At 38.0% G+C, this 15739-nt stretch overlaps 1 protein-coding gene and 1 long non-coding RNA gene across 2 annotated transcripts; both read right to left on the bottom strand.

Annotated features, from left to right (window-relative positions):
• Window positions 1–943: 943 nt before the first annotated feature.
• Window positions 944–8343, bottom strand: ATERDJ3A (DNAJ heat shock N-terminal domain-containing protein). The gene is made up of 7 exons (XM_010255501.3): window positions 7964–8343; window positions 5342–5397; window positions 5149–5222; window positions 4415–4938; window positions 3938–4279; window positions 3000–3353; window positions 944–1608 (listed from the first exon to the last, which is right to left on the bottom strand). The coding sequence occupies exons 1-7, from the start codon at window positions 8060–8062 to the stop codon at window positions 1321–1323; spliced, it is 1737 nt and encodes a 578-aa protein (XP_010253803.1). The 5' UTR covers window positions 8063–8343; the 3' UTR covers window positions 944–1320.
• A 5130-nt stretch (window positions 8344–13473) lies between these two features.
• On the bottom strand, window positions 13474–15387 carry LOC104594941 (uncharacterized). Its single transcript, XR_734807.3, has 3 exons — window positions 14270–15387; window positions 14030–14186; window positions 13474–13904 (listed from the first exon to the last, which is right to left on the bottom strand). It is a non-coding gene; the product is annotated as an uncharacterized LOC104594941 (long non-coding RNA).
• Between the last annotated feature and the right edge of the window lie 352 nt (window positions 15388–15739).

The following is a 15739-nucleotide window of genomic DNA, read 5'->3' as shown; positions in this document are numbered from 1 at the left end:
GTTTCGGCTCTCGGTTCCCAATTCTGAATATCCAACCACCCAGCCTGGTCTACGTGTAATAATACTGAGTGTATCAAAAACTACATATTTACTTCTCTAAATATATATTGTTATATGGTAATTTCATGCAAAAAGACAAAGGCATAAAGGAGTAGGGGTGATTATTTCTATCTTACCGCAGCTCACAAATTTTCAAGCTTGGGCCTAGATTTTGTGCTCAGCCCAGGCCCACACCCCCATGAATTTATAGTCTGAACTTGGTCCACAATATTTTACATAAATTGCTTTTTGAAGTCATAGTGGAAGCCCACACCCAAAAACCTAGAGGAGGCATTTTACAACACTATGCAGATAAGGATTTTATTTTAGGACTTCTTTGTATGGTTTCAATTTTAAAACCATGTTTTAAATGGTAGAAAATACATCTAAATCATGCATCCCAGTTTCAAACAAAAATATCAATTGCATTTAAAAAAATATTAAAAATTTAAGACTATGTTTGATTTGAAAGAAAAGGGAGGGAAAGATATTAAGATAGAGAATCCTATACAAACCAAACACAACCTTAGGTTTGTATACAAAGTTCGAAGTATCTATCCACCTACATACGCCCGATACCCACGAACATGCAAAACGGGTGTTTCAGGTAATCATATAATTTCTTTTTTTTTCTTTTTTTGGTTTCATACTTGCATAGGGTTATAATACTATTATTTAACGTTTAAACAAATCAAAATAGGCATTTCGGTGACCTACTGGTACTTCGAACCTTGGTTCTATCTTCTACGTTCAGTCTCCCGTTTGTTCGATGTTCATTTTTCAATCTATGAAATTTAAAATTTTTTATTACATTTTTGTCCTTTGACCCAAATTGCTTTCACCGCCCCCCCAACACTCCAGAAATGCCCCACAAAATGAACAAAAGAAATAAGACAATCCTCGGTCTCCAGAAGTCATAATTTCATTAGGAAAAAAATCATAAAAAGGATGCTACAAAATTTGTTCTAGCAAGTTACAAATGTACACGGTTAAAATATCTATGAACTTTTTTAAGATGTACGGCCACATCCATGTATTTTAAGATGTCGCAACCAAATTTTCTTTAAGCACTGTCACGGATTACTCCAAGCTCACTGTACACAGATCTCTGCTACTACACTACAGTATTTGTGACAGATCATACAACTCACAGGCTTCCAAAGAAAACCACCAATTCGGTAACTGGGCCTAAATCAGTATAATGCTGCATAAAATTGCGCAACTTTGTACAAACATGTCACCGCCGGCACATCACATCTGTCATATTCCGTTCTCTTCTAATCACTTGAGAACTGGCTTTTGTCGTATCTTCTTGAATGGTATGTCCCCGTTAAGAATGGAGCCGATAAACTTCTCCACTTCTTCCATGGTCATTTCATTGGTGAACAATGCAAATTTTCCTTTCCGGGGCTTGTATGCCACCAGAAGTTTGTCCAAAGACTTGAATCCGGACTTGTCAAAGGAGTCGAGGAATGCTGACTGTTTGGTAGCATCCAACAGAGAGTAGGATACAGCATCGCCAGTGCTGGAGAATTGGTTCTGCCTCCTTGTTAGGGTTTTCTGAGAGACCTGGAAAAAACGTGGGCACATCAGAAAGAAAATAGCATGATATTATATTTTCCATGTTTTATGTATTCAAAATTCAGAAAAGCAATGGTTCATTCTGCCTCCTTGTTACCACTCAACCATACTTGATCCAACCCCCCAGATTACCAAGAAAAAAACGCATTTTCTAGGAATCTTCTTGAACCATACCAAAGGTGGCCCACCATGAACCTCATGATGTCTAAGCCAGTGATAAAGGTAGAGGGAGTGGATTTGATCTTCAATGGTTCATAGTGATTCTCTGGTTCTATAATTAACTCTATATGGAGACAATGCAATCCCTCTCAGGATGACTGGTGGAAATTTCCACATAGCTCACAGCTTCAGGATAGAAGCCAACTCTGGATCGAACAAAGGACCAAGATTTCAGTTTGACAAACAGATGAGATATCTGGACCTCTGGTGTAGAAGAAAGCCAAAAGCATAGCAGATACCTATAAACTCAGGGCAGCATGGCCTATAACATATAAGACTCACTTTGAAACTATTATGTGGAATAGGAGGATACCCTTGAGGCCTCATGGGCTTGTCTTGACACAGCATAGACAGATTCTGTCTGGAGATAGGATGTTGAACTTCGTGGAGGATAACTCCTAGCTTTCTGGGTAATTTAGAAGGAAAGAAGTAGAAGTTGTTTTCTACTATTTTTTTCCCAAGACAAAGTAAATCCTACAGGGAGAATCTGGAAACATTTTTTATTGTTTATTATAGATTAGGAATTCAACCCTTAATTTAGAGAAATGAGATACATAGACTGACAGAGGATGGCAGGGTATTGTTAGGCAACATTCATGAATTTTCTGGTTATAACTTTATTCCTTTTACACATTTTGGTACTTATATGGTAGATGCTTCATCCACATCAAGGTTCAAAATATCGATTAGTATCATATTGGGAGCTTCTCGATACACCCCTACAGAGGGTGTATCAGGGTTTTGACTGGTTCAGGGGGTGGATGAACCTTAAACCGGCCCCTCTGAACCATACTTGAAAAAAAATAACTAAAAAACTACTGATACGCCTCTACCAGCATATCAATATTTTGAACATTGATCCACATAATTTTGGCACTCGTACACATTTTCTGGTTATAATTTTATTCAATCATCCACCATATGTGTAGAAGGGACTATAAGAGCTAGGGGTAGACCAAAAAGGACAAGTAAAAGTAGTAATAAATGATTTAAGCACTAATAATTTAACAGTGGATACCCCATATTGTTGGAGATAAGGCATGTATGATGGTAGTGGTGGTGGATGCTTCATCTACTATTAATGAGATCCTAGAGAGAGAAAAGTTTGATATTTTCACTAAATCAGGGGAGAAACCCATCTGCCATAAAATTTTACTTACAGTAGAGAGGATGGTTTCAAGCTGGCCCCTTGCTTTGGATGATCTGAAAGCACCTATAATGCAGACAGGTGTTTTTTCTCCACAAGAAGTATCAGAATTTGAACTCATAAGCAGAGGTATCTGTTTCTCCTGCTGTTCAGTTTGTGGCTTTTTTCCCTGACCAGAGGTTGTCTTCTTGTTCTTTTTCTCAAATGCATCAAGTAGCACACTCAAATCACGAATTGTAGATTCTAAATCTTTGACATGAATTCCTTTTTTCAAGATGTGCTTCTCCCCATTTGAGAGCCAACCAACAATAGCAGGAAGTGCATCAACTCCTAACTTCTTCACCATTGGATCAGAAACATCATGCACCTACATAGAAACATAAAGCAAAATTTACTGCAATCTTTCCCTAGAAGGGAGCTTATTAATTTAAATTTTGATCCACTTGATCATAGCAGCTGAATTTGCTGAACTCACTAAGCCAAATTAATCATGCATTTAATGGAATACTTCCAAGTGTGAAACAATGAAGGTTAACCTCAGCCATTGTTGATGTGTTCACTCAGTCATGTAAAAGTGTCGACCAAGGTTCAAAAAATCGATACGTATCGGCCGATATGTATCATATCAGGAGCTTCCCAATATGCCCCTACAGAGGGTGTATCGGGGTTTTGACCAGTTCAGGGGGTGGACGGATCTTGGACCTTAAACCGGCCCCTCTGAACCGGATTTGAAAAAAAAAAAAAAAAAACTAAAAAAACTAGAACTTGCTAAACCCACAAAAATCATATTCTTAACCCAATAGGTTTAATAAAAACAAAAAATAAAATAAAAAGATTAACCTCTTGAGTAAGCCAAATCACGAGAGAGAACTCAAATGCCTTCTTTCTTCTAACTATACACATTCAAGCAGATTATTTGTTCTGAATAGATGATATAGGTGTCAAGCTTACCTGTGAATCATAGAAGATAATGCGCTTGCGATGTAAACCACTGAGTACACGCCATATTACAGGAGTATCTCTCTTTGTAGAGAGCAGGAGTACCCGAGGAAGGTTTTCAACAGTTCTTGAGGAAACATCAAAATTATTTAAGTCAACCCGTCTTGAAAACCTTGGCAAGTGATCTAGACAGAAGGTTTTCAAACTTTTGATATCCCAATCACCTTTATACTCTAACAAGGAGCCTTTGTCATTTGTGGTATATGAATAAACAAAAGCCCGGGGTGCTGTGGTAACTGCTATACCAAGATCCTTACAGAGAGAGAGTTCAGTTTGACAATTTATGCTACCAACCTGATCAAAATAGAATAAAGAAAGAAAACAGAAAAGTAATTATCACAAAATCAAAAAAAAAAAAAACTAATGAAATCACAATATCTTGAATATGGTTTTCATTGTTCAACAAAACACACAAGAAAAGATGATTACCTTCAAGGCTCCTTTTAGCGACATGGCAGATTCCTCTAAGATAGATTCATAATACTGCTGTTTATTCTCTGTAGGTCTGTAAAATAACAAAAGCCAGGTAATTCCCTGGTCTGTTATTTCTTTCTTAAACAGTTGTGAATTTATAATCTGGATGCTCTTAGGTGAACTCCTTGGCTCAGATTGTGATCCTGTTGAGCCACTAAAACCACTGAAATGGCTACCACCTGTCATACCACCCCTAAAGAAATTGGCGAAGAGATCATCAAAACCAAAACTAAATGAACTCTGACTTGCACTGGGCTTTCCAAAGGAAAATGAGAATGACTTGGATTGTCCTTGGCCACCCATACTTTGCCACTCATCTGGCCTAAAAGTAAAACGGTTATTTCCTTGCCCACCACTTGTGAAAAAGGTATATCCCCCATGATCCCCAGGATTACCAGTATCAAATCTGGGGCTGCCCTTCTCGTCCCCATAGAGATCATAATTCTTCCTCTTCTCTTCATCCGACAGAATTTCATATGCTGAAACGCATAAGATTTGCAACATATAAATAAAGCAATATGGAATGGAAATAATTACTTTAGTTATAGAAGAAAGCAACTTCCAAGAATAACAAAATATAACAATAATTTTCTTTTGATGAATCAGAAAATAACAATAATTTAATTATTATAACAGAAAGAAATAAAAGTAGAAGAAAAGGCTGCACATAGGAAAGTTAACTACATTACCATTATTAATCTCTGCAAATTTCTCATGTGCACCCTTATTTTTGTTCTTATCAGGGTGGTATTGGAGAGAAAGCCTGCAAAAAAAAGGAGTGAATATTGTAAAAACTAGAAAGTTTAGCTGAAAAGGAGACATTTTGATTATGCCAAGGTGCCAAGCAAAACAATAAGAATGAGGTTATTAAATAAAACGTACTTGTGGAAAGCTTTCTGAATTTCACGTTGGCTTGCATTTCGCTCAACCCCAAGAACCTGAGAAAAAAAATAAAATTGCAATATTAGTGATTCATAAAGAATCAAGATATCAGGAAATAAGAGAGCTTAGATTTTGAAAGGTATGATTCTTCTCGTTTTAGTTTCAATAAATCGCCACAGAAAGGGGCCATTTGATAACTGCTGAAGTGGCTGAACTGAATGATTATTGCTTTGTCGTGGATAAAATCATTAAATAACAAAATATTCCGAGGCATTGTGGTCAATCCAACTTCAGATTGAGCCACTAAGGAGCTCAGAACCTCCTTAATAACCAATAAGTCTTTCCATTCATCCATTCCAGCTGTCATCAAATGGCTCCCAAGAGAAAGGTATAAACTAGCATAATTTTATCAACAGGAACTTTTCTCTAGTAGGAGAAAAAAGGGATGGCTTAGCACTAGTTCAACAGCTTCCCCTCTAGGGAACTCCCTCTTCTAAGGAAAGCATAAACTACCAAGCACACCTCAAAGAAGAAATATTACTACAGAACGAAGATTACAACTTGCTCCTCCTTTTCTTTACTTCCCCCCCCCCGGGTGGGATGAGGAGCCTTAAACCAAATACCACCATACAATATAATTTTTCACACAGCCTCCAAATAAAATGAAGAAAAGGGCAAAGTGTAACGTGGAAGGAAATAAACAATTCACAGCTTGCAGGAGTTCTGTTAGAATCAAAAGTGGAATTCCCTTGAAAATCAGGTTCAAAGTTGGGAAGGGCATCTGCTACTCCATTGCTTTCACAATACATGTTGAATGGCTACAAATAGGAGTTCCTCCAGAAAATTCATGAGTGCAGGCCACCACTACAAATATGAACCAATAGGGCTTCAACATTGTTAGCAGTACTCAACAAAGAGTTTTGAATCCAACTCCACCATAACTTCATTACATAAATATTCCTTAAGATGTCACAGCCATCGTGGGATAATTCTAATTCATCAACAGGAATATGCCAAAGATTATTCTCTTCACAAAGATGTGCTTCACAATCAATATAACCTAACTATATTTCAGTGAAGAATTGCAGATCCAACGAAAAAGCAGTAGAACAACCTACAATTGTTGTCTGACTTTTATTTCCTTCTCTAAGCAACCCCAGAGATCATCTTATATTAATATTGCAATTCAGTTCACAGCAATATCTAAACCATACTTACCTGACTTATTGGTTCATTTGGTTTATGATTCATAATTTGCAACTTACGTATAAACCTGGTGCATTGGAAGTAGGCTTCAACAGTTTTTTGTTGTAACAAGTTTTCTCTTTCGCTTTTTTCTTGGGCTTGGCACATAATAGAAGCTTTCAAGTCTAAGCAAACCTAGAGGGTTCTACAACTAAGCTCTTGCTACTTTGATCATACTTGGAATCTTCTCTCTTAATAGATTATAAAACAACTCTATCTGCACTCTTCACTCTCTCTGAAGTAGAATAGATAAGCACTATTTGACTTTCAATACAAGTCTATCTTTCAAGAAAGAAGAAGGTAACTTAAAACATGTTTCAACTTTGACAAACCAACTTATGACGTGACTTGCAACAAACCAACAACCAATTCACAACTTTCTAGGTTTTCAAGCAATTTATGTAGGGGCATAAAACGGGTACCCAAGTTAAGATTTTACACTGCACTGTGCCTGGCCCTATTAAAAAACTTAGCAAAACCCCAACCTTGCCCTGCCCAAATTGCATCCCTAGAGCTAGACTTTAACATTGGTATAAAGTCTTGTTTTAGCAACACGTATCAATTTGTCCAATTTGTTTGGGTTTCAATGGGTGTGGATGAATGAGAGAACAATTTCATTTTCCCCTTGATTTATGAGATAGTTGGTAAATTAATAGCAAACTAGTTTCACTTTTATCAACATGAATGGCCTCTGTGCTGGATTGCATTTTGGAAATTCAATATTTCATCCAAAGTAGAAAGGCAAGAAATGAGATGTTCTCATTACAGCAACTGGACAATATTGAGGATTTTAGCACCACTAAACAATGAAAGAAAAAGAAAGCTAGATAGATATTCAATAAGGAGGTCTAAACAACCGGTGTAACAACCAATGGTGAAATTATGGGAGGTCTAAATGTGACAGGAATACAAAGGGGGCGATCTATGTATTTCATTGACTATAATTGGGCACAAACTGTACATATGTGATAATGTATCCGGTTTTAGTTCTTGCTATATTCTCAATTTGTGTTCCAACAATGGGAGAAAGGTAAAGAGAACATTTCTCCGTGCAATACTTCAACCAGATGTACCTACTACCAGGAAACTTAGGATGAGGAACTAAACTTCAACTAAAACATGTAAAAAACTCTGAGCTTATTGTGTATACTAATACAATCCCTAGCAACAGTTTCCCCAAATCTAGTCTAACTAGTTAGCCAAAGTTAATATTTAGCTCGTCTAAACCCCGTTCATTCCCCGGGGCTCAGACAAAACAACAAATTTCAGTTATGCACCAAAAGAAAATGAGCTAGAAAATAAATTCGGACAAAACGATAATTCTTTCCACATATGAGATGAATATGGATGCCTCTAAATAAAAACTGGAGATCTTACCTTGTACGGGTCGACGGTTTTCGCTCCTTGAGTGAACAACAGGAAGAAGAAAAACAATGCACAGACAAAAAACGGTAACAGAATAGGATGATTCATCATGAGATTTTGAATCAGAAAGAAGTTTTGATATTAATTTTGCTTTTTGGAGGATTCTCAATTCGGAGCGACGAGTATTATATGCCAAAGAAGAAAAACGATCCTATTAGGTCACGACTGAAATGACACGATTTGAATATCTGTAATCGCTAACAAGTCACAACTTATTAGGGTTTTTTTTCGGTGAAGGGTGATGAAACGAATCGGTGGCTAGTTACTACATGTCGGAGGGAAGGCGTAGAGAGAGAATTCGAGAAATAGGCTTCGCGGAGTCGAGATGCTTCGTCTGTTGGGTATACGTGGTAGAGGCTTGTACCTCCACGACAATTGACCAATCAGATTTCATGATACTTGATATTTTTCATCACATCAAATCCTTGATGTCCGGTTACTATCATCATCAACTCATATTATGGCGGATGATCTGGCAAGTCCGGATCTGGTGAGCACTATCGCTTATTTCGGATTTGTTTGCATGTTATAGCCGTGTATTAAGAATATCTTCCATGAATAGGTTGAAAATATTTCCGATGTGCGGCTGTAAGTGCTTGATCTCAGTGTTACTGTGTGTGGCACACTCTATGAGAGCAATATCCGGATTTTGGTTAATCGGTATAGTAAAGGGAAATTCTCAATTATTGCAGGGGTGAGTAAACGGTTTGTTCGGTTTAAAACCGAACTAGTGGAATTGGAAACCGAACCGAAACCGAAGTTTGGTTAAACTGAATAAATCGAACCGAATTTTTTTGGTTAATTTGGTTGTTTCGATTAAATCGAAGTAGGTGGGTCATTCACTGATTCCACCAAAAATGCAAAATATCATAACTTCAAAAAATTTGACTTGATTACTCATGAGAAGCGAAAAAAAAATAGAGAATAACAGCTCAATCATGCTCACCGTTGCAGTCTTGAAGATTCATAGATGCTTACCGTTGTAGTCTTGGAGAATAACAGCTCAATCATGTTCACCATTGTAGAATAATAAGAAAAAAAAATAATAGATTCTTAGGTGCTCATTGTTGTAGATGTTCACAGGGTGTGTACAGTTATAGAGACAGCAGAGATCACTCTCCGGTCTTCACTCTTCACTAAAGAAGTTAAACTTGAACTCGTCGTTGCCGCCTGCTATTGGATTAATTGATGTCGTCGCTCGCTGCTTGCCGGTGGTAGATGATAGAAGATGAAGCATGCCTGGGTGGGAAGACAAAGTCTCGAAGGGGAAGCAGGAAGGGGTTTTGCATTCTCGTCCTTGCCGCCCACTACTGGATAACTGATGTCACCGCTTGCCGCTTGCCGCTTGCCGCTAGTAGATGACAAAAGATGAAGCCCAGGCAAAAGGTCGTCGACACTTGGGTGGGAAAACAAAGTCTCGAAGGGGAATCAGGAAGGGGTTTTGTGTTCTCGTCACTGCTGACTGCTGCCTGCTGCTGGATTAACTTATATCACCGCTCGCCACTTGCCGGTGGTAGATGACAGAAGATGAAGGCTGAAGCCCAGCCAAAAGGTTGCCGACGCCTGGGTGGGAAGACAGTCTCGAAGGGGAAGAAGGAAGGGGTTTTGCTTTTTTTTCAAAATTGTTATTTCTATTAGAAATAAGATATGGGAATTTGGGAGTTAAGGTTAAGACTTAAGAGGGAAACTATTTTACCTACTTACCCATGTAAGTTCGGTTTTTTCGGTTAACTGAATTGCTAAATGCCATAACCGAAACCAAAAGGCGAACTTTAATAAACCGATGTTTAAAACCAAAACCGAACCAAATCCCCAAACTAACCGACCCAAAAACACAAAACCTAAAATTCCAGATTAATTATTCAGTTTTAACCAAAGTATGCTCACCCCTACTTCTACATTGGGCTAGTGCCATTTTGGTCCCTAACTTTAAAACGTTATAATTCAATATATTAACTTTTAAAATGTGTCAATCTAGTAACTATTGTTAGAAAGACATAAATGCCCTTTGGGTGTCATCTATTTTGTCAGTTATCCAAATGCCCTTCTTAAAACTAAAATATTGTTCATCACATTCTTTTTCAAGAAGATGAAACATTGGTATAAGTTTTTGGTACAATTTTACAAGGGAATGGTAATGATCCATTCTCCATTCCTACAAAAATCAAATGACTCCCCTCAAATCCGGATGTGACAACTGTTGAAACCCTAGTAGGTTTGGGGTTCATCATTGCTTTGGTTCAATCTTAATTATCAAGGAAGAAAATGAACAGTATTTTGAAGGGTAATCTTGACATTTTACATAATTTAAAATCAAACATGTCATCACGTAATACAGATAATTGATGGTTGGTTAATGGCATGTATTGGATTGGCACATTTTGAAAGTTCAAATACTGAATTGTTACATTTTAAAGCTCGATGACCAAAAATGGCACTAGGCCCAAAGTATAGAGTACTAATTGATACTTTTCCCTATAGTAAATGTCGATGCTTAATGCTTTTCTGATGGAAGAGGACTGATGTCTCGACGGTTTGATTGGAATGGTTTGGTTAGTACTTATTAATTGGCGAAACCTGATCCATTTATTGATATAGTATGTGTTTGGTTTCGTGGTCATTTATGGGTAGGGTGTTTATTTGCACTTTTTCACTTTAAATGTTTATTTATACTTTTTCGCTTTAAATGATTTTTACTTTAAACGTTTTCTATTTTTGTTTTGGGATTTTTGGACTACAATCCCCCTCAAAAATCTAATTTGCAGCCCCCCCCCCCTATAAACCACATCCTGCCCGTGAATCTGGCATCAATCCACAAGCAGGATTCAATCCACCCCTAATCTACTAGTAGCTCCACCTAGGGGTGGATTGAATGGTAAAAACCCCCCATTTTGTTTTTTGGTTGAATTTCACTTTAAACGTTTTTTACTTTCCACCTCAGATTAATACCCATTAAAGTGTGCCACATCAGCATTTAGTTTCAATAAATGTTGGGCATTTGGAGAAACAAGAATTTGGCATTTCCCCAAATGCCCCATGCACAAAAATCAAAATGTTTCAGTTTTCTACCATTTATTTGATAAATGGTGAAACCAAACAATTGTTTCATTTTGCTTCATCTGCAATAAATGCCAACGCCTATGTGGCACTGATGTGGCGGCATTTTTTCAATAAATGCCAACAGAACCAAACATCCCCATAGTATATCAGATAAACAGTTAAATAGGTGTTGTCGTTTATCACGGTGAATTACATTGTTTGGTTAGGGCATTGAACGAAAAAATGCTAATAAACATCCACACTTCAATTTTCACAAACAATGTTGTTTGGAAAGAGGTAAAGTTGGTAGGTGTTTGACATCGATGTTGTTGCTTCATATCCATTTTTTTTATGAGAAAATAGTATTGTATTAATGAAGGTAAGTTGCACCATTTTCTTAGAAAATGACTTCCTTTTTTTTGGCATCAATGGTACCACATAGGATTTTTCTAGAGAAACAACAATAGTTTTATTTGGTACCAATGTTTTATAACCGTTTTCAGCATTAGTCTATATTATGCAACACTTGAGATGATGATGCATTGATACCACGTCATTGTACCATCGGTAGCAACGATTTTGAAACCAACAGAACACCAAATTTGATGGAGTCTCCAATCATGCCTCTTGATTTCCAAGGCGTGATGTAGGGCAACGTTTTTTTCTATAAAAAACAAAACCAAAGATCTCATCATTTTTTTGGGGCAACATTTTTCGGATGTGGCGCCTATGTGGCACCACTTTTTGGGGCAACGAACACCGCCTTGGAGTTTAGAGTCTGGATTTAGTGGACCCTTGGGTTCACAGGAAGCATGCACCCTCCAATAGGAGGCGTGCACGTCACCCACTTCAAACTCATTTTAACGTTAACGGGCTTTTGGGCATTAGTCAATTGAATCTAGTTGAACCAGACAGAAAAAAAAAGGACAAAAAGGCAAAAAACAAAAAAACAATTCATTTGAATTATTTGGGATTTGGGAGTTCATTCAAACTCCCTCCCATTTTTTCCTACAAGGCCATTCACTGTATAGCCGGCACCCGTGAGTGTGAAGTACACCAGCGGTCGTCAGTCATCAGAACGAAGGTCCACCAGGGAAACAGGTACTCTTGCTAATTAGATCCAGTCTCAGAGTTTTGTACTGCATTGGCTGGCTTACCATCATGATCTTGTGCAACAAAAACAACCTCAAGCAAAGTTTCATTTATTTGGGGTTGCCTTCATGAATGCAATAGCTGGGTAAACTCTATGAAAGATCATGATTCATGTTTGTTACACTGTGAGTTATCATCTTTGCCATGGCTTTGTTGTGTGCTGGTGACAACAGCCACTTGTTCCTTCATGGTTTGATTCTCTTCTTCAATGTCTACAATCCAGTACTTACCGGCCAGCGTGGATCACATAAATGAAATTATCTTTTCTATTGGTACTTTTGTGTCATCACTTCTTGGGTTGCTAGTAGTATAGAGGGCCATAGTGAAATATGGTAGGGCCTCCATTGTATTATCAGTCCGTACAATTATGGCTATAAGTACTGCTCTGGTTACCACCTTTGGAGCCTTTGGATTCCACGAGTATAAATCCATTGTTTGATTTTGTTGGGGATTTGAACAAAGCTGCCTCCCCGCCCTACTCCCTCTCTTCTCTGTCTCTAGATTTTTATGCCCCTGTTCCTATTTTCTCAATAAGTAATAAATATGTTAGCTCTATGAGGTTTCTTTGTATTTACACTACCATAATGAATTTGTGTGTAAGTTAAATGCCTACGATGCAACTTGTAACGCACTAATGCTTCAAAAAAAAAATAATAATAATAATAATACCCCTTATTATAAGATTTGGCTAATCATAAAACATATAAACTCTATACATATCGGGTATATCAGACTGATCAGTCGTGGCCCAATGCCGATATAATTGGCCTCCTACGAAGATTCAAAATCATTTGTGAGGTTGTTACCCATGTTCAAGAAAAATGCCAATTGATAAAATACAACTGGAAACTTCATCCTGCACTTGTAGACATGAACTAGTCAAATAGTATTCATTAAAATGAGAGCATTCAATTGATAACTAGTAATGAGTTTTGTCGGAAAATGAGAGCATATCCTGCATGACAGTCCACAAATGAAGAGGCAATGATCTAACATGACCAATGGCCAAGTGAAAATCGGGACCAATACAAGTATTCATTCATCCTGTCATATGCTGCACAACATTGTTTGTAGGACCTGTGCAAAAACGGTGCTACCAAGTTTTGAATGTTGAGTTAACTGTTAACATTCAACTTGGGCTCAAATTTTACAGGTGGCCTATCTAGAAGATCTGCCTGCCTCTTGGCGTTCAGACAACACCACGCATGGGACAATAAAATTAACCCAAGGAACATAATGATTCTTAAATGAGCAACAATAGCATATGCAAATTAAATATCTAATGAATAACATTGACGTGCCAAACATACATAGACGAGAATCCAAAATAAATTACTTGGATCCGATTTTACAAATGAGCAACAATACCGGGTTAACAAAATTACAAAATTCCGAATGTTTTAAACCCATCTAATCCGGTTATTTCTGATTTCCAACTAAAATGAAGCCAACAAGGAAAAAAGATCAAAGACACTGAACATTTTTCTAGGCACATTAAGGCTAATCTATCACCAAGATCTTCCGGCTTAAGCAACCGGGGGCAGAGAACATGATCTTGTGAGGCACCAATTGCAGCAAGTGGCATGAATTGCCACATGGCAACCCTAGGGCACCCAATGAATGGCATCAGCTTGTTTCCAGTAGCTTGGCCTTGTTTCCAGTACCCAGTATCTTGAATAGGCCAACAAACAAAACTCTGCAACTGGAAAAGAAATGGTGTTAAACTTTCATAGAAAATGTGGAGCAACATCTAATGGAACTTCCTCCAAAAACTAAACTTCAGTAATGAAAATAGGTGAGGAAACAGAAAATATAGCTCAGACTAACCTTCAACTCTTTGCAGGAATGTGGTAAAGCATACCTACCAAAATTAAGCATGGCCAAAGCAATATTGATCTTCATGACAGGAAACTAGTACGTCTTGGGAAACCAGCAATTTCTAGTAAGGAGCTAGCTTGAATTTCATAATCAAGACTCAAGAGACCTGTAGCTTATATCAGTCACTACAGTTTTAGAAAATTATTTAAAAAAAGATCAAGCAACATGACACTAATGTTCATGATGTACCATTTTGGATAGAAGCTCCTCATGGACGTCGGTTGGTGTTGGTCGCCGATGATCTGGTAATAGGGTAGGGTTCGAATGATACGGTGGAGAGAGTACATGTTCCCCTGGTGGACCTTCGTTCTGATGGCTGATGACCGCCGGCGTCAGAATAATGAGATGAGAAGAAGAAGAAGGAGGAGACAGGCATACTTATCGCCAATTGATTTCTTGCCGCCGGTGTATTTCACAGTCACGAACGTCAGCTGTAATTTTTTTTGTCCGATCCAACCGGATTCAATTGATCAACGCCCAAGAGCCTGTTAACGTTAAGATTAATTTGAAGTGGGTAACGCGCACGCCTCCCAAGGGTCCACTGAATCTGGACTCTGGAGTTTCCTCCAACGCCCCACATTCCCGCGCAATAGCTTATCGGCGTGGATCCGATGTGGAACTCACATGGCCGATGACATGTTTGAAAGTTGAACTTGTCTGGTAGATCACGCTGCTCATTATCTCCTGTTGCTACTTGTCACTGCTAGTTCTCCTCGGTAAATACTCCTCGTGCGGTGAGTACGTTTGATTAAAACCCCGTCGAATATATTTCAGACACCCAGATTTGAGTTTGAAGTTTTTTTTTTCCTTTTGTTCGGTGTTCCTTCCTTGAGCCGTCCTCCCCTTGCTACTCGTCACTATCACTACTCCTCGCTGGATTCATGTCGTCGGCGAGCATTTTCGGTTAAAACCTCTCAGGATCTTCTCGTTTTCTCATATACCTCTGCACTTCTGGCTAAAATGGTAATATCAATTTTTCCAGACTTCCTTCTCCGATGACGGTAACCATTACGCATCTCCTTGTAGTAATAAATCCTTTGCCGGCAAGTAATTCACTAGAACTCGAAGTCCCTTTTTTTCATTAAATAGATATACATGTAACTGTGATCGGTTCATTCTTAGGTGTTCTATCAATGCCATACCTCCTTCTCTGACGACAATAACCATCATGCATCTCCTTCTCGTTATCCCCTCACTTGCTAAAAAATTGTTATTAATGAGAAAAGAAAGATCTGAACCGTCGGATGTTTTTGACAACGTATCTGAGTCAATGGATTTAAAATTGGATTTGAAATCATGAAAAATGAAAGGTCACGCTTCTTGTACTGTGAGATTGGTGGCTATGCACGCATGTCACCCATTGTAAAAGATGTGCAACATATGCAAAAAACCGGTTAAACAACAATTCCAAACAGTTTATGGGTGTTTTTTTAGTTTAGGCGTTTATCCTTGAAAAACGAGACGATAAATGCCCATATTATCAAAGGCCCAATGCAGATTTTTGAATTCCATTGCAGATCTATAAACATTCAAAATGTCAAAAAGCCCCATTCTTCTATACATGAATCGGCATCAATTCCGAGTTGGCACCTATCCCCATTGTATATTAGGCCTAAAAATTCTAACCTTGGGCTGAACAGTCATTCTTCCTTTTTTGAC

The sequence above is a fragment of the Nelumbo nucifera genome, chromosome 2 (genome assembly GCF_055504915.1).
Source record: "Nelumbo nucifera cultivar China Antique chromosome 2, China Antique-T2T, whole genome shotgun sequence".
Lineage (NCBI taxonomy): Eukaryota > Viridiplantae > Streptophyta > Magnoliopsida > Proteales > Nelumbonaceae > Nelumbo > Nelumbo nucifera.
This window is presented reverse-complemented; position numbering and strand designations above follow the sequence as displayed.